The sequence below is a fragment of the Kwoniella dendrophila genome, chromosome 1 (genome assembly GCF_036810415.1).
Source record: "Kwoniella dendrophila CBS 6074 chromosome 1, complete sequence".
NCBI classification, from domain to species: domain Eukaryota; kingdom Fungi; phylum Basidiomycota; class Tremellomycetes; order Tremellales; family Cryptococcaceae; genus Kwoniella; species Kwoniella dendrophila.
The window spans coordinates 2,364,702-2,383,360 of record NC_089476.1 but is presented as its reverse complement, the minus strand read 5'-3'; the positions used below and the strand labels follow the sequence as shown (position 1 = coordinate 2,383,360).

Genomic DNA, 18,659 nt, shown 5'->3' with positions numbered 1-18,659 from the left:
AATGTCGCCAATCATCCGTAATATCGTAGCCCTCTTACCTTTCTCATTTACCCTTAATATAGTTGATCAACCACAACAAGTTGATCTTGACACTACAGCCTCTAATTATAGTCTTCATGTAAGTTTGCTTTCAGTTTTGTCTCTCATCTACTTCCTCTCTCCACTACACCTTGTCCTTCCCCTGCACTCGTTTTTCCCACCTCCTGCCCCCTGTCTGTTTCTCACGTCAGCTTTCATCACCCTTCTCACCTTTTGTCCCCCATTGCCTTTTCCCTTGTTTGGTTTTCTTCCCTTCTTCCTTCCCGTATCACTTCCGTGCCTCGCGACAATAATCACCCGTGCTATCTCTTCATGTCTTTTCCCCTTCGGTTTCGTACTGACTTTACTGATTTACTTATCTATATTTCAATAGAAACACTACTCTGGCTCCGAGTTCTTCAGTGGTTTTGACTGGAAGACCTTCAACGATCCTACACATGGCAAAGTCAAGTAAGCTCGACATATTCCTGACATCCATTAGCACTTTCTTCTGAAACGTTCTTCAAGACGCTAAGGTTCAAGCTGACCTACCTCTTTAGCTATGTTTCTCAAGCCGAAGCCAAACATAAAAACCTCTCTTATGGTGAGTATCGCCTGCAAGCCCTCCGTTTGATGCCACTTCTTCATCAGCTGCTGTCATCTGAGTAATATCTAACGTCAGCTTTGATGCAGTTTCTGACCACAACACTTTCGTTATGAGAACCGACTATCACCATAAAGTGGAACCTGGACAACGGGGTAGAGATTCGGTCAGAATCGAGTCCAAGGAAAATTTCGATAATGTAAGTCAACAATTCTGCTTCTACGATATTACGCTTGTTACTTTGCTCATCAGTACGATCTGTCTGTATAGGGTATTTATATCCTCGACGTACTTCATTTGCCATCAGGCTGTGGAACTTGGCCAGGTATGTGTGTTTCTCTATATTTTACCTTTGACGTAATCAGCTAATACAGTCTACATAGCTTTCTGGACTTCTACTACTGGTCACTGGCCAGAAGGTGGCGAGATCGACATCATCGAAGGTGTGAACGGTAAAGACACCAATCAAGGTACTTTGCACACCACTCCTGGCTGTACCATGCCCACAAATGTCGATGCTACTGGTCAACAACTCAGAACAGATTGTGCTGTTCATGGTAATGACAACCAAGGTTGCGGTGTGAAGGATCGAAGGGAAGACTCTTTCGGTCCTTCCTTCAACAAGGATCAAGGTGGCTGGTAAGTACACATACCATAACGCGTCGATCAACCAATTGCCTACGCTCAAGCTCAACCTTGTTTAGGTACGCGATGCAACGATCCAATTCTGGTATCAAGATGTGGTTCTGGTCTCGAAAGAATGGTAACGTTCCCGCCGATGTCAAGACTGGCCCTGCTACGGTCGATCCTTCCAAATGGGGTAAGCCATTCGCAAATTTCCCTTCCACCCATTGCGACATGAAGCAACATTTTGGTAAACACAAGATCATCATGTGAGTACCCCTCTTCTGGCGTTCTCACTGCCACTGACATAAAATGAATCTTTTAGCAATAATTCTTTGTGTGGTGATTGGGCTGGTGCAGTCTATCAACAACAAGGATGTCCTCTCACTTGCGATCAACACGTCATGAATGATCCAGCTGCTTTCAGAGAATCTTACTGGAAAATCAGAGCTTTACGGGTTTATACCGAAAATAACCGAGAATTAGACTATGAAGGTGAGGCTGATGATGATTACGATAACTATGCTGTTGATGATATGGTTGTATACTCTGAAGAATATTAGGGCTCAAGAAAAGGGATAAATATTATGTATAATTATGTAGCAAAATGAATATTCATGTTCATGTTTACTCTCAACCGGTAGTTAGCTTTGCAACTGCCTTGGCCAGAATGATTTTAACCAGAAGTCAAGCTACTACACCTACATTAGTAATGTGAGAGTAAGAACTCCGCGCATAGTCTGGGATATGTTCTATTTTCGGACTATCGTAAATGTCAAAAGTGATTGTGACGACGGATCGAAGTATGCATCTGCTATATCAGTGGAAGATCGCATATTTATGGTTGGCATTACTACAAATGATTTCATAGATTTAAACATTTAAGTCTAACTAGTATTTACGTTGTACGGGGTCTGCTTTGAGTATAGGCTGCAGCGCTGCGTTTTGATTGAATCTCTTTACTCGTTCAAGATCCTCATCGTATCCTGAATAAGCTGAGGTATTCGATTGATTATCTTCTTCCTCTGCATTATCATTATAAGTGATGGTATCATCGTCTGTTACATCGACAGGTGTATACGGGGAGACATCCACTTGCGTTTCATACTCAAGATCAGGTAAAATAGGTTGACATTTCGCATTTCGGTTGATTTCACATATTCGGTTCCAAAAAGTCCTACTTCTGTCGTGGACGGGGTCGTAGATGGTACCGCATCCTAGCATTATCGCAGCCTCTTGACTGGATGTTGGCTCTTTGATTTGGGCATGAGAAGCTGGTTGTTGATAGGTGTCTTCGATAGATTGATATATAGGAGATACGGGCGTTTCAACTGAGCTGGTATATTTGCGTCGTAGTATATCATCTGGATCTGAAATTTGTTGATGGAGTCGCCAGTTCTGAGCACATTGATTACCCATGGTTTCTTGGTCAAAATAGGTTGTCGAAGCGTATTGATGTTCATGGGAATCCTGCGTTGCGTATCTGGATTCACCTTGATCATGATAAGTACAAGGAGGTTGTTGGTTGCGTAAATGCCTATTTAATTCTGTAATACTATCCATATCAAGGAACCCAGGAAAATGGCTTCCCTCAAATTGGTTTTGTGTATGATGGTTTTGAGTGATTGTTGACATGCATGAATTATCATTCACATTGCCAATATTCCCAAGTTCTGGATTATCATCTTTATCATAATCAGTAATCATGATTTCTTGCAGAACTTTATTTGAAGAATATGGCTCACCTGGAAATCTTGACATGGCTATATATGATTCAGAGTATGAGTATAGTATATCAGGGTTTTTTTCCTATTCTTTGTATCAATCACAGCAACGGAGTATTTCACTTTCCTTACACTTACAGTTTTTCGAATCGTTTGGGCTAATACATACATATATATATATATATGGTCTGTATATATTTACACAAAATCACATTGTGGTACCTGGGGGTCAAAAAAGGACAATCCGTTAAAATTCTATGAAAGGATTTTCATACAGCAAAGAATCTATATATCATACATCCTTTGATGATCAAAACCATGTTTTGTTCAAGAATAGAAATGTGGTCACGACATCCGTTATTGAAAAGTGTATTTTAACCGAAACGTGTTACTTGTTTGAATGGTGCTTGATAGGCAAAACATAGTAAGTCAGGCGGTGAAATCTGTACAGACATACTGTTCAAAGAGCCCCTCAAGCCGTGCTTCCTTAACTGTAATTGTTCTTGGACAGGTTCTTGGTAAACTCATGCATGGTTTGCTTTGTCATGGATCGTTCGTGAAATCTGTCTACCTTGTACATCTATTGGACAGTCTCCTAACAACCATCCCTCTGTCATTCATTCAGGATCTCGTCTACTTTTCCACTTATTTCTCATCGAAAGGGTTTCTATAGACGCCAAACAAGGGATGTCAGTCCGATCTCCTTTTACCTTGTTGCGGATGTATAAATTGTATAACTCACTTGGTATATTCCAATTCATCATCACTATCTTCTAATCTATATCTGTCATCGCCAGCAGGTGGAGTGGGTGGTATTTTGGAAACTAAAGCTTCAGATGCATTTGGTAAAGATGGATTTGGATCATCATCGTCATCATGTTCATTCTTCTTTGCCGTAAGTGGATTTGTTGATGATCCAGAGGTGGTTGTTGAATTTGATGGTGAAGTTGATAATAGGTCAACTCGTTTTTTAGGCAAAATACCAAGTTTAGCTATATTTCGATCAATCGAGAAATATAGTTAGTTCAAAAGTATATCAGGTTTTTGACTAGAAAAGAGGAAGCTGACCAGGATCAATTTTACCAATTTGCTTTTCAGGACTTCCTACTCCAGCTCCGGAAAAAGAGCTTCGTCCACCACCAACTTCGATTCGATTACCGCTCATACTTTTAGGTGGAGGAAGTGGGTCATCTAAAGGGAATATCGGAATTGTTTATTGATTAGCACAGTGCGAATCAATCGAGTCAGTTTTCTGTTGAAAATCATTTTCACTTACCATAAGCATCCGATGGCTGCCATCGACTTGAACTTTGTCTCAAAGGTTGAGATTGGGTTGGTGGAGGTGCATCGAAAGTACCTTGTGAAGAGATTGATTCTGATCTGAGACTCGGCCTGAGTGAATGACAATGTACAAGTTTTAACAATAACTTCTCATTAACCTCCCCTCGATGATTGAGGTGTATTCTGGATTACTGTATGGAGAAACGGGTTTGGTGCACTTACGACCTATCATCCCATAAACTACTACTACCACCATAATTCCTATTTTGTTCACCACCTCTATTACCACCAATACCTGGTGGTCTGGTATACCTATCACCACTGGGAGACAGGTTCTCAGGTGTATATCCGCTACCTGACTGATTAGATCGATTTTGCGCTTGTTGTGCTTGAAACTCCGAATACTTTGCTTTTGCTTTTGAAAAGAGGGAGTTGAATGTCTGTTTACCGACTAAATCCAGACGATTATAAGTCAGTAAAAGGTGTACGTTCCGGCCAAAGAAAATAGAAGAATGGTAATCGGACTCGAACAAGGACGTTTACAATGGTCCTACGGATAGCCTGTTCATGTTTCCCAACAGCCCAAAAGCGCCGTAGAAAGGTCTTGTAATAATAGGTAGACAACGCCAAACGATACTCACCTTCAGCAAATTCTTCAACTTTTTTTTCAAAAGCTAACATTCCAGCAGGATTTTCTCCTTGAGAATTTTCATCTCTTTGTTGACCATATCTACTCTCTAATCTTCTTTGTTCTTCTGTACCATATCCATGAGATCCGTTGTAAAATGCATCTTGTCCACCTTGAGGTTGTTGTGGTTGACCTCTTCTTATTCTAGGTTGATAAGGTAATCCACCAGATCCAGTTGTAGGAGGAGGATTGTTACCTGAATTTACACGTGAATGAAATTGTGCTTGTTGCTGTCTATATGTTTCTTCATCTGCCATTTGCAAAGATCTTGCAAATTGTGCATCTAAATCTACTTGTGCCTAAGCGCACCAGAGAAAAGGAAGAGATTAGCTAAATGAAGCAAATTATACCTCGTATGTAACTAACGCTTTCATACAGCTAGATTTATAAAAACTGCAAACTTACATCTTCTCTTGTACCAACCAATTCATCAGATTTGAAATTTGGATCTGTCATTCCCAATAATTGTTCAATGGCTCTATCTGTAGAACCTTGTGAAGTTTCCAATATCAACTCAATGACTGATATTTCGACTGTAGGGAACATTTGATGCAGTTCATTCACTTTGGGGTCTTCGTGTACTTGTTTTAATCCAGATGTAGGCTGAGTTTGAGCTATCGCAGAAGGTGGTGGACCAACGGGTGGTTCATGTGGTTGTTCTGTCATTGCACCGGTAGTTGCTGATACGGTCGGAGTCGACGATCTATCGGGGGAAGTGATAGGTGGGTTAGAAGGTGGAGATGACATCTTGCTTCGTTAGTGTAAGGTCTAACAGTGGTGAGTTGGGTAGATGGGATGATACAGAATAGAAGCATATAAGCTGTTCGTATATATATGGTCAAATTGATCCTACAACTGATCTCCATGACGTCTGCGTACTAACGAGGCGATGTTGATGTTCACTTGGCACCACACCCCTATTATCACCGGTCACCGAACACATTAGGCGGTGCTCGCCGATTCACGGTGACACGAGGATAATGATGAGAGAGGAATCAGTACTTGGTTCATACATTTACGAGTACAGATACATGTTGCATAGACGATGGTTTGTTTCATGAAGTAGACGAATAAAAACATTATTTAGAATATACCCAAAATGTCCTAATTCGTATCAGAAATTGGTCGCACAGCACCAAGAAGAATCTTATTTTTCATTCAACGCGTGGAGTTTAAAAGATATCATCGGATAATCTTCTTTTTTTATGATTAGCAGCACAAACGGGTGTGTACCATCTTAAACTTCTAATTTCCCAATAAGCATCTTTGAAAGCTTGTGGGTTTTTGTCAACAAAATCATTTGGTGTCCATCCTTCATCTCCAGCGCATCCTGAAGCTTTCCATTGTGCTTCACCTCCACCCCATGACCCAGCAAATGTAAGGTTGATCTATTGCAAAAACCGATTTATTCAGCAAACGGATATCAATATATCAGTTTTTGACAAAATACACTCACAATAATCTCGTGATTGTCGAAATGTTTGTTGATATCACAATCATCAGTAGGGAAATTGGCTATTGGAGTATTCATTACAGTTTCGACAATAGTTTGAGCACCAGATGAAATATCTTTAGGTGTTGAAGGATCATTATGTGGCCAGAACCAGAAAGAGAAACCTCTAGCAGCAGATCGACGCATGACGAAGCTGACAAAAGGTTGAAAGTAGATTAGCGATTATGAGAATGACCTCAAATATACAACCAAGACTTTGAGAAAACGGAAAACTCACATTCCACCATCCTGCTTATTTAAAGCTGCACCGAAAGATTTTGCAGATTTATCTCTAACAGCACAACCCACACCACCTGTACAATCAGTTAACAAAGGTGTACCTGTACCTCTATTTGGAATACCTGAACTTGAATTTGAAGGTTGAGGCATATTGCACCCTTTATCTGAATGAAGAGTAAATAAATTGTTTGAATATTGTTGTTGATCTAATCCATATAAACCTTCAATAATATCAACTTCACCATAAGCTGGCCATGTACCAGCTCGAGTACATGTCCAAAATGCTGGCCAAGCTCCACAACCAACTGGCATATGTTTAACATCCATGATCAAGATACCCTATATAATCGATGATCAAGATCTCGTCAGCTCAGTTCCATCGTAGGGGCTTTCGTTTGAAGGTTACAACGGTTTATACTTACATCGGTATAAGTATCTTTACTGTGAATTCTGACTGAATCTCTACCTTTAGCAGATGGATCGACAACATTGGTTGAGTCACCTCGCATAATGAAGTTTTCCCCGTTGACTAGTTGATCAAACTGGAATATCAGCATCAAAATGTTTTCGTTTTGATTTGAGAAAGTACATCGGCGTAAGTGTGGGATTTACCATATGACAGGTTTCTTTCGATAGCAGTTTCTTTGTTGACATAGCTGAAGGTCAAATCACTTGGTTAGCTCTTTCGTCGAGGGTGTGAGGTGAATAATTGAGATATTATTTGATATTATGAGAGATGCTTACTTGACTCTTCCTTTTGTGGGATCATCCCATTCATACCAAGTAAAATCCTCGAAGAAATCGTTACCTTTCCACGTTTTCTACAATATTCGAGGTGAAGATCGTATAAATGGTAAAATAGAGAGGGGTGAATAAATGTGTATGAATTTAGGGTCAACGTCAGCTCATCAAGGAAATAACCGCCATTGATACTGTAATGATGGCATAGATCTACGATCAATTCGAACCAAACTTACAGAGAGTGAATAAGTCGCTGCGAAAGCAGTATTCAGTAAAGGTAATGCGAGAATTGCACATGGTACAGTAGAGGTGACAGGTAACATCTTCAAGTGTGTTGGCCTTTCGAAGGGATTTGGGTTTGAGAAGCAAGATAAGGGAAGCACGATGGATGGAGGGAGCTGTAGAATTTGAATGATTGTTTTTGGCGAAGAAAAGATAAAGATGGCAAGATCGAGATCAGATAAGGTGTAGAAGATAGTTGCTCAGAGATATGTCTGACTTTGAGCAAGAAGTATCGGATATTTAGAAAGAAAGGATGAACAGAAAGAAAGAATGAAAGAAAGAAGAATTGATGATCACGAATGGAACGATGAAGAAGGCGAAGTGAATGGAAACAGTACAATGATACATATTATCAAATTGCACGAGTAACCCAAGTTTTACTTGTTGTTATAGGAGAAAAGGAATGATCAACATAAACATTCTTAGCACCGCTTGTGATAGAATTCTTGTCGTGAGAACAAATGTCGCAGACCGCATGCTACAAAGATGATCTGTGCGACTATTAAACTTGACTACAACCCTACTTCAAGGAGAACCGAAAATAAAACAATAAAGGGGAAAGAAGGTTTGCTCAACTTTGATCGACAGCGACCATCAAAAATTATGATTCAACATATTAACATATTAACAACACATGAGGCCAAAGGTATCTTTATCGGATATTAGTGTCGGTTCATAAGCCATCAACTTTGCTTTAGTTACTCTTGGAACGTATGAATAACTACCTATTGTTTAATACTCTTATAGGATATAGCGCGTCATCGAGCTCATTAGATAAACATTTGTGGAAGCGAAAAATAAAGCAAATACGATCGGTTCGCAAATACCGATCTAGCGGAAAACTTAGCAGACAACCTTGTTTCATATTCTCTTATGTACATACGGTAAGCGAAGGTAAAAGTGTAGATCATTAGTAAATTTCCGATATACTCGTAAAACAGACAAAAGGCGTGTTTGACAAGGAAACGTTTCATGTTTTCTTTTTTGTGTTCTGTGTAACTTTTACGGCCGTATGATATGTACTGGTACTCGAAGCACAGATCGTCTATCATACTATAGATACCTTGCTGCCTGACTCGGACGAATAACCATCATGACTGATCATTCAAAGGCATAGCAATATGCTTGTGTATTACAACAACCAATACTCTTGGCAGAGTTTCCTCTAAGATCCGCTCTAACTTTGATTGTATATATTTCGCTATCATCTGAGCTGTTAATCACAAGTTGTGACAATATTCGTAATGCGTCCAGTCAGCGATGTTACCAGCTCGTTCTAGGAAACGATTATAATCTTAAGACCGCTTTGTTATCGAAAAGACTGCCGATGAGCCTGAGTGTTTACTGTTTGACTTGCGATATACACTCGATAAGGGGAGGGTTATCGAACTGAATCATGTGTTGAGGATTGATAGATTGGGAATATTGTCTATCAATATGAGCGGAAGACACGATTGAGAACCACAACATGCTGCTTGTACGAAAGGACAAGGATATATCTACAATGCATGGTATAAAGGTAAAAATGAAAAGCATAAATTAAGCGAGAAAATATAAACGTTGACTTCAAGCCAAAAAACGAACAAACAATAGAGCGTTTCTTCTGATTTATCGTCTACCACCTTTCTTCTGTACTAAAGTGAAACCATCATCATCAACTACAGGTTCTTGCCTTTCTTTTGGTTGCTGATTATCTATTAATTGAGGAGCTTCATCCATATTAACATCTTCATCATCTGAATCTTCATCTTCACCTTCAGATTGAGATTCAGAACCACCTTGACCTTTTGATATTTTTGGTTTACCTCCATGTTGTTTTTTCAATTCATTTACTTTTTTTTCTAAATTTTCTATAAATTCATTTGGATTTGTTGAAGATAAAATAGTTTTCCATAAATTTATTAAATCATTTGAAACTGAATCAATTGAACCATCTTCTAAATTTGCATCAAATTCATCAGACATAATTTGATGTAATAAATCACCAATTTCATCAAAATCTAATGGTAAATCACCATTTGGATCTACCATATTTTCTTGTATATTTTGTGTTGGATTTACCGCACCATTAAAAGGTAATAATGTAATTCTTTGTTCAAATTCATCAATTAATGTTGAAGCTAACCAAGTTTTCTTTTCAGCAGATTCAATTCCACCCCATTGTTCTTCAACTGCAATAGTTAATGCTGGCCATAAATCTAAGATAGATAATACACCTCTAGCGAATAACAAGACCACTTGTGATTGTGGTAAAGGTTGAGCCATTGTGCCGGATTAAATCTAAATAAATGTTTGGATATTGGTATTAGATTTTTGTATATTTGTACTTGTTCAATTGCTGGTTTTTTTTAAGGTATCAAGTCGTGATTGTTCTGGATCTGTATACAAAGTTATCAAAATTTTTGTTGGAATTTGCTTCTAAATTGTTCATTAGACCTGCAACTTTTTGAAAAATCGTTGTTGTTAAGTGGAGGACTTTTCGGGGAGTATTATTGGCCGGAAGCGTGTAAACCACGTTTTGAGCTCATCTACCAGCCTAGCGTTGCGTTCAGTTCGGTGTATCCCGCAGTATTTCCTCCACGTCGCGGTTGTACAGACACCTATCGATGTCATGTTCAGATTAGAACCGAAAGTATAGATAACTGTTTGAAATAAATCAAGTAGCCTTGAAACATCTTACATAGACGAGCGCAAGCAGCAAAGGAAAGAAGTCGGCCAAGATGCGACCCACATCTCTTCTCCTAGCTCCTATACTATCACTGATAGCTTTAGTGACGGCCCGTTCATCAACCGGAGATAGAGTATTAGTTGTTTTGGATTCAAATGTAAAAAAGAATGAATATTCACAGTTCTGGGAATCACTTGAAAGTCAGTATATCTCGGGACCTCAAAAGATTAGCTGGATAGGGCTGACATTTTCATCTTCGTGATACAGCACGAGGCTATGAGCTTACCTTTAAACAGCCCAAGGACAAAGATGCAGAATTAGTTAAATATGGAGAATTGAACTATGATCATTTGGTCATGTTTGCACCAGGAGCTAAATGTGAGTGTACTTTCATTCTCTTTGCTGCTGTAACAAGAGCTGCGATCTCACCCGATTTATCACCTGATCTCTGTTACAAAGATCCTTCAGCTCACACAAATCATTCTGTCATCTAATTTTTAGCTTTCTCACCATCATTATCACCAAAATCAATCTTACATGCACAATTTGCAGGATTAAATACAATTTATTTCATTTCACCTGAATTAACAGAATCAAGCAAAGAATTATTAAGGGAATATGATTTAGAGTTTATTGATGCTGGATCATCATCATCTGATATTTTAATTGATTCATTCAATCATCCTTTAGAATCATCTTCTTCAACAGTGGCTTTATCGGTAACATCAAGTCTAGTTCAAGATAATGTAGGGGAGATATTAAGTCCAAGTACATTAACAGGTGGACCAATCATATATCCAAATGGTATTGTATATCAAACAGGTGAAAATCCTTATTTAATTGATATTTTACATGCTTCAAAAACTTCTTATATAGGTCAAGATAAATTATTATCATCAGATGAAAATCAAGTTGAACAAGCAGTATCATATAAAAATAACCATAAAGGTTCATCATCATCATCAAAAGATGCTATTGTGAATGGTAAAAAAGCAATTTTGGTTAGTGCTTTACAAACTAGAGATAATGTTAGAATTGGTTTCGTAGGTTCAACTGAAATGTTGAAAGATACCTGGTGGAACAAGGAAATCAAAACAAACGATGGAAAGAGGTACGTACGATCTCGCTACTTTTACAATATCACAGGTTCACTGATTTGCTGACCGGTCTTTTCATTTTATGAACAGTGTCAAAACCGGTAATGCAGGATTTATATCTGATTTATCAAAATGGGTTTTCCAAGAAACTGGTGTAGTTAAAATTATAGATTCCACGCATTATAGAAAAGGTGAAACTGAACCAAGGGAGTTATATACCAAGAAAGATGAGGTTGTAAGTTCACCCCAAATCGCTTTGGGTAGCAGAAATCATTCAATGGGTAATGGGTTTGAACTAGAGCTAGGACTGATAGTACGCTGCATACCCTCTGTAGACACATTCTCTTACCCTTGCCAAACACTACACAACAGCGAATGGTACTTCAGCATGGGGTCCGTTCGAAGTCGATGATTTACAATTAGATTTCACTATGCTTGATCCCCATATTCGAACTGCCCTCAAACAAGATAAATCAGCTTCAGTCGCACAAGGTACAACCTATAAAGCTAAATTTATCGCTCCAGATAGACACGGTGTATTCAAGTTTGTTGTTGAATACTGGAGACCTGGGTAGGTGCTCACATGTATTGATAAGATGGGGAAACTGATCAACTCTTTGTTGTGTTATAGATGGAGTTATATCAGATCTTCAGAAAAAGCTTCAGTAGTACCATTACGACATGACGAATATCCTAGATTCATTACAGGCGCATGGCCATATTATATAGCAGCTTGTAGTACAAGTATAACATTTTTAGCTTTCTGCGCTTTATGGGTCAGTCTAGGTGAAGGAGATAAAGATAGAAAAGGAAAGAAGAAGGCAGAGTAGGTATATGCTCATATATACCATATCATAGAATACAGTAAGAATAAAATGCATTTCTCTGCAGGATAGCATGCACTAAATTCGATGTATGACCTGAGCTGTAACTCAACAGATATACTCTAGAAAGTAAAACACATCCCGGCGCACTATCAAAAAGACACGTCATTTCAGACCGATTACATAAGCAAGTATATCTTTACCGAATGTGGGGTAAATGCTGTAAAGACTGCGGGGAATGATGTAAAATCAGGCCCGAGCGTTCAGTCTAGACAGTCGAAAAAAGGGGGGGGTTTGAGACGTCTGATACCGAGCTATGAAGTACTAAGTTACAGATTGCGATGATTCATGAACAACGTATTGAATGTATAGTATAGTCAACCCATTAACCATCAAATACTCTAGTACACCTCATCTATCATCATCAACTCCTTTTTAACCTTATACTGTTATAACCCTTTCCTACTTTGACTTTGGTATAATACAATCAACTCTATTCATAATCGTATTCATAAACATAACCATAATCATATATCATCTTAATAACGACAACGACGTACTTCATTTTAGTGTTAATCAACCGAAAAGCGCAAGAGACATTGTGCATCATATACCCTTTTAAGCAGTGTGTAGTGACAACCAGCATCGAAGCCTTCTCTCAGATATCCATTACACCAATCACACGTACACTATAATAATCATATATACTGGTGTCAACGTTGTTCCGGTGAGTGGCATCTTTCCTTCTGTTATACTGGGTAGTTCGCTTGGTGTGGGGCATGTATCTGTCCAGTATACATAGTGTAGTAGTCATACCTCTTCATATTTGAGTTTTATCATATCGTTCCCCGATACTGTGATCACGGTCGCTTACAAATGAATACAGCTCAAAGGACATTTTATCGGTTACAACGCTCTAACTAAACCAAGCCTAGAAACTAATACTATAGCTTCTTTTAGCTTGACGACAAGGTTGTCAGTTAATCAAGTAAGTGTTTCAACCATGCCATTGAATCAATTCCCGCTCCTCCGTCTCATCACGATGCCTACTATACTGTCCATCCTTTGCTGTTCTCCACATCATTCTCACTGATACTAATCTCATCTTTGTATAATTCAGCACTTACACCGTAGATATAACCTCCACTTTTCGTTCCACCGCATACCACTTCCTGGTCCTTTGATTGATCCGCAGTATTCAACTTGATCGCCTACATAGGTTTATTACATATCACCATACACAAGATTTCTACTCTGCAGTAGCATCGACCTCCAACGTAATCGTCCGTAAATCCGATGTCGCCAACCAATTTAAGCCCAGAAAAGGTAGCTGGTTTCAGGAATAGAGAAGGTAGAACCCCTCCTCCTGCACCTAGTGCTGCTTTTGCCAGAAGGTGAGTTATACTTCGTCTCCTCATGCGAAGTGTGAACGACTCGCGCTAACTCGTTCACATACAGGGCACGAGAAATTATCGAAGATGAAACAGGAGTATCAGGACTAAAGCCTGCAGTAGGACTCAATCCGGACGAGGATAACGTCGTATCTGCCGACAATGGAGTAGCTGCTGGCTATAGAAGGGCACGGGCTGGGTGAGTCACTTGTGCTGTCTGCCTGCTTTTCCGCAAACAGCTGACTTGTTGTCAATTCCTCTCAGGACTATGCCTTCTAACCTGCAAGAAGCCGCCCAACGGTACACAGGACCTTCTGATGAACCAACTCCTACATCAGCTACTTCTGCTGCATCATCCAGTACAGCCTATACTCGTACCTCGGCATTATCTCCAGCTTATCCACAAAGCAGTGCGCGACCCTCGCTTCGCCATGCAAATTCGTCTGCAGCAGAGTTGGAAACGTCCGCTGTCTCCAATCGTCTTCGTTCGGGCTCGCTCACTCTCCCAGGGTCAGGACTAGGTGACGCTTTTGGGCACGGACCATTCAGTAATGCTTGGCTTGCCAACCCTGGTCTAACGACATCTAATACCCCAGCTCGATCACCTCTCGGTCATCCTTTACAAAGTAGTGACGAAGAACTGTCCACTTATATCTCAAATACCGATTCTGCTACATCCTATCCTACAGATGATCTCAATTCTACACTTGACTATCTTGGTTTAGCCGACGGTAGTGATGCAATGCATCTCGCTCCAGCATCAATGTCAGAACTTCGAAATCAAGCTCAACGTGCTATTCATAATTCTGGGCCAGCAAGTAGATTGCGTGCAAGTACTGTATCAAATTTCGCTAGTCCTTTTAGACCTTCTGTTACAAATGGAAATGTATTCGGAAATCAGAATGGGTATCAAGGTAGAAATGAAGATGAAGAAGCATTGGCAAGAGCAATTGACAATTTGGGGATGTACGATCAAAACGGCTACCCGGTATCAAACTCTCAACTCGCCAACCTATACAACTCATCCAACTCGTACCAAGGCAAAGAATCTGCTAGACCTAGAGCTACTACCATTGGAGCATTAGATCACCCTATGAGAAAACCCATGTCAAGAGGAAACAGTTATTTAGCCTCAATCCCTCAATCACCTGTCTATGCTGAACACCTTTCGACTCCTTACGGTTATCCAAATCTAATAGCAGGGAAATCAAGAGATTCAAGTAGGGGTCCAAGGTTATCGATATCATCCCATACCTCCAGAACCGGTACTCCCGATGTAGAAAAAGGTAGCTCAACACCTCAAGTCCCTACCAGAAGTTTATGGATTGGTAACTTAGATGTCAACGCTACTAGCGAAGCCTTGTTTGGTGTTTTTTCCCCCTATGGAGCCATTGAGAGTATCAGAATGCTCCCTGAAAAGGCAAGTTGCTCATCCATAATCTTATCATCATCATGCTAATTAACAGTGTTCTCCAGACATGCGCTTTCGTCAATTTTATGGAAAAGACTGATGCTATTCGGGCGAGAGACGACGTTTTGAATCGAATGGGAGGCCACGTTTCAGCTTTATCAGAGACAGCACCCGTTAGAATCGGTTTTGGTAAGATCGATGCAGCACCTAACGGCCCTTCCATGAGTACGGTTGCCCCACCTCCAGCGGTACCTCAACAGCCCAACTTGCCCTTCAATACCGTATCGACTCAAGGCGCTACTCCAGCTATCACCATCCCGCCACCTGCCAACATCAGCATAACTGAGCCTATAGGCAGTCCCGACCAGAAAGATGGAGAGCAAAGTGCTTTACCTACCAGGGCTCTCTGGATCGGTAGTATACCTGGTACAACAAGTCCAAGTACCTTGTTACAGATTTTTTCACCTTTCGGCCCAGTTGAATCTGCTAGAATCTTGATGAACAAGGTAGGTCCGGCTTCCACTCAATATGATCCCCTTCGAATCCTTTGCTGAACATCGTCTCATACGATCAGTGCTGCGGGTTTATCAACTTTGAACGACTCGATTCTGCCGTTTCTGCCAGGAACGCCTTGAATGGACGAGATATACTTGGAAGCGATGTTGGGGCCATTCGAATAGGGTTTGCCAGAGTACCTACTAAATCCCCTACAATAGGCGGACCTGAAGATGACCTCTCTTCTCCTGGAAAACTTGGTGATGCCCTCAACACAGTACAAGGTGCAGCTTCAGTCTCAACTGAACAACAAATGTCAGCTGAAGGAGGCGGTTTAGAGAATTACAGAAGTCAATTAGTCTTAGATTTAGTGAAACAAGGTGTACATGAGCAAGTCCTTGAAAAAGGTTTAGATAATGATGGTGTAGTAAGTGATCAACAGATGATTATGCAAGTATTCAGTAAAGAAGTGGAGGAAGATGGAGATGTTAAAGCGGCTGCTCGTAAGTCATCCTTTTCGCAACCAACCGAATTGGAAGCTGAAATTATTTCGCAGATTCGCGTCCACCTGTCACATACTATACCTCTATTCCCCTTGTTGGTGATAGACCTGCAAAAAGAGCTGATTCTGCTAGACTCAAAGAGATTAGAAAACAATTTGATGCAGGTCAGATGACTCAGCCAGAAGTCGAATCTATAGTACACGAATTGATGGAAGATTGTGCCGAGGTATGTCATCCAAGCTTATCCTGTCCAGGGTATGCAACGGCTAACAGTTGCGGTTAGCTCGCAAGTGATTACATTGGTAACACTGTTATACAAAAATTGTTCGAGCGAAGTGAATTACCCGTAAGATTAGCCATGTTAGAACGTATAGCTCCTCATTTAGCTTCAATCGGTATACATAAAAATGGTACTTGGGCAGCTCAAAAGATTATAGAATGTGCCGTTACAAACGAAGAGAGGACAATGATCATAGATCACATTAGATCTTTTGCTCCTCCTTTGATGTGTGATAGTCTTGGAAATTATGTTTGCGCGGGAACATTGAAATTCGGTCCTCCATGGAATGATTACGTTTTTGATGCTATGATCGATAGACTTTGGGATATTGCTCAAAATAGGTTCGGTGCTAGATGTATGAGAACTTGTTTAGAGAGTAATAGTACTACCTTATACCAAAAGGTAAGCTAGAAGATCGCGCCTTCTAGATCCTGATAGCTAAAATTTGTTACATCGTAGAAACGGATCTCTACAGGAATCATCCTTAACTCCATCCCCCTTGCTACCAATCCTAACGGAGCTCTACTCCTCACTTGGCTCGTTGACACTTCAAATCTTCCTGGCCGATACGGTCTATTGGCAAATCGATTTGTCACTCACATCGCTCATCTGTGTACCCATAAATTGGCTTCGTTGACTGTTCTCCGAGGTCAGTGTTACATTTTGTGTATCAAGAGTGGCCAGATGCATTAGCTGACTTTGTTCACCGTCGTAGTTATTTCACAAAACTCTGAACCCGCTGCTGCAAACAACTTATTGCAAGCGATCTTCACCTCTACGAACGATCAAACCCTCATCGAAATTTTGAGCGATGCCAACAATGGCTCGCAGGTTATTGGTAAAATACTCGCTATCAATACTGTCCCACAAGAGCAGAAAACGCAAATGGTAGAAACAGTCAGAAAAGTTTTACCAGGTATCAAAGCGTCCAACACCCCTCCTTATAGAATGTTGCTTGAAGCTGTTGGGTTACCAGTTCCTGCAGGATATATCGCTAATTCATCACCATTTGGTCGATCTCAACAAATGCCAGTCCCTCAAGGATGGCAGCAACAATCGTTTGGTATGGGCGCTCAACAAGCATTCTATGGTAATGGTGGTATGAATGGTGGATATCAGCAGCCTTACCCATCAATGACAGCTATGAATACTTTGTCACCTTTATTGATACCTCAAAATATGCCTTTAGGTCAATCCATGAGAGGTGGAAATAGTCCAAATTCTACACCTAATGGCAACAAATCACCTAGAACTCCTATGGCTAGATTTAGTAATGGTATGGGAGGAGGAAGAATGAGTCCTGGAAGCATGATGAGTCCAGGTTCAGATCCATTTAATCCTGTAAGTGTAGCGCCAATAGTAGTATATCCAGGATTCCTACTGATGTGGTTATTTCACCGATCGTAGTTCGCTTCTCCTTCTATTGATCTTCCAGGTGCACAACATGCTTCAATGAGATTAGGATCTGCTCTCTCACAACCACCTGTAACTTTCGGTTCTCAACCTGATATCGGTGGATTAGGGTTCGGTAGTCAGCAAGGAAACGATGGGAATGGAATGTTCTACAGTCAAAATAATGTATGTGATTGGCTCTAGTTGTAATATCAGAGTTTAAACTGACTTCTCTTTGGCCTTGCAGGGTCGACAAATGTACGGCCAAGCAGCCGGTTATCAATGATTTCCCTACCATAAGAAGGGAGAATAGAACAACTGCAAAGCTTAACACAATCTCCCTGCGTGTGTATATATTTAAAAATGTGAATATAATAAATCGAACAGTCCTCGCCAGGAGCGATAGTTTAAGAAGAAGCCAAAAAATCAAAAATTGCAAAAGTACGAAAAAATCACGAAGAATGACAAGAATAACAAAAGAAAAGAAAATGAAAAAGTATATTTGCATATTAAAACACTTACTTAATAACTTATACATGAACATTACGGATACCAAATCAAGAATTATTACCAATCATTACCCAACCATCCAGTCAATCTAGACTAAAACTATAGATAAAATTGAACAAGTACAGATCGGAAGGAAGCTTGTCAATTCTTTGCTCTATTTTCTATACTATACTTTTTGCATTTTCCGTATATAATGATTATTATGTATACATCTTAACGCTTGATTGAATATACAGTACATGAATGCAGGATGCAAGCTGTAGGTACACGATCCATAAATACATAAATATTGATCTGTGATGCATGCAGAAGGACAGGATTATGGTGTATAAAGGAATATGATGATGAGCGATATGAGAACACGATATGATGATGAGCCTGATATATCACACTT

General features: G+C 40.0%; 7 protein-coding genes across 7 annotated transcripts; 3 read left to right on the top strand and 4 right to left on the bottom strand.

The window, feature by feature from the left end:
• Nucleotide 1: 1 nt before the first annotated feature.
• L201_000853 (uncharacterized protein) lies at nucleotides 2-1,809 on the top strand (the record flags this gene model as incomplete). The annotated part of the gene is made up of 8 exons (XM_066216648.1): nucleotides 2-118; nucleotides 413-489; nucleotides 579-622; nucleotides 712-821; nucleotides 893-947; nucleotides 1,006-1,261; nucleotides 1,327-1,515; nucleotides 1,572-1,809. The coding sequence occupies 8 exons, from the start codon at nucleotides 2-4 to the stop codon at nucleotides 1,807-1,809; spliced, it is 1,086 nt and encodes a 361-aa protein (XP_066072745.1).
• A 328-nt stretch (nucleotides 1,810-2,137) lies between these two features.
• L201_000852 (uncharacterized protein) lies at nucleotides 2,138-3,007 on the bottom strand (the record flags this gene model as incomplete). Its single annotated transcript, XM_066216647.1, has 1 exon — nucleotides 2,138-3,007. The coding sequence occupies one exon, from the start codon at nucleotides 3,005-3,007 to the stop codon at nucleotides 2,138-2,140; it is 870 nt and encodes a 289-aa protein (XP_066072744.1).
• Nucleotides 3,008-3,615: 608 nt separating this feature from the next.
• On the bottom strand, nucleotides 3,616-5,686 carry L201_000851 (uncharacterized protein; the record flags this gene model as incomplete). Its single annotated transcript, XM_066216646.1, has 7 exons — nucleotides 3,616-3,637; nucleotides 3,713-3,962; nucleotides 4,039-4,161; nucleotides 4,247-4,362; nucleotides 4,474-4,702; nucleotides 4,893-5,238; nucleotides 5,345-5,686. 7 exons carry the CDS (start codon nucleotides 5,684-5,686, stop codon nucleotides 3,616-3,618), a joined length of 1,428 nt encoding a protein of 475 aa, XP_066072743.1.
• Nucleotides 5,687-6,111: 425 nt separating this feature from the next.
• Nucleotides 6,112-7,735, bottom strand: L201_000850 (uncharacterized protein; the record flags this gene model as incomplete). The annotated part of the gene is made up of 7 exons (XM_066216645.1): nucleotides 6,112-6,327; nucleotides 6,396-6,585; nucleotides 6,670-7,010; nucleotides 7,094-7,200; nucleotides 7,284-7,327; nucleotides 7,416-7,492; nucleotides 7,649-7,735. 7 exons carry the CDS (start codon nucleotides 7,733-7,735, stop codon nucleotides 6,112-6,114), a joined length of 1,062 nt encoding a protein of 353 aa, XP_066072742.1.
• A 1,567-nt stretch (nucleotides 7,736-9,302) lies between these two features.
• On the bottom strand, nucleotides 9,303-9,959 carry L201_000849 (uncharacterized protein; the record flags this gene model as incomplete). Its single annotated transcript, XM_066216644.1, has 1 exon — nucleotides 9,303-9,959. One exon carries the CDS (start codon nucleotides 9,957-9,959, stop codon nucleotides 9,303-9,305), a length of 657 nt encoding a protein of 218 aa, XP_066072741.1.
• Nucleotides 9,960-10,414: 455 nt separating this feature from the next.
• L201_000848 (uncharacterized protein) lies at nucleotides 10,415-12,289 on the top strand (the record flags this gene model as incomplete). The annotated part of the gene is made up of 6 exons (XM_066216643.1): nucleotides 10,415-10,562; nucleotides 10,630-10,740; nucleotides 10,864-11,473; nucleotides 11,550-11,694; nucleotides 11,795-12,030; nucleotides 12,091-12,289. 6 exons carry the CDS (start codon nucleotides 10,415-10,417, stop codon nucleotides 12,287-12,289), a joined length of 1,449 nt encoding a protein of 482 aa, XP_066072740.1.
• Nucleotides 12,290-13,579: 1,290 nt separating this feature from the next.
• Nucleotides 13,580-18,041, top strand: L201_000847 (uncharacterized protein; the record flags this gene model as incomplete). The annotated part of the gene is made up of 11 exons (XM_066216642.1): nucleotides 13,580-13,677; nucleotides 13,742-13,873; nucleotides 13,939-15,094; nucleotides 15,151-15,591; nucleotides 15,660-16,083; nucleotides 16,137-16,309; nucleotides 16,367-16,765; nucleotides 16,823-17,012; nucleotides 17,079-17,704; nucleotides 17,771-17,941; nucleotides 18,003-18,041. 11 exons carry the CDS (start codon nucleotides 13,580-13,582, stop codon nucleotides 18,039-18,041), a joined length of 3,849 nt encoding a protein of 1,282 aa, XP_066072739.1.
• Between the last annotated feature and the right edge of the window lie 618 nt (nucleotides 18,042-18,659).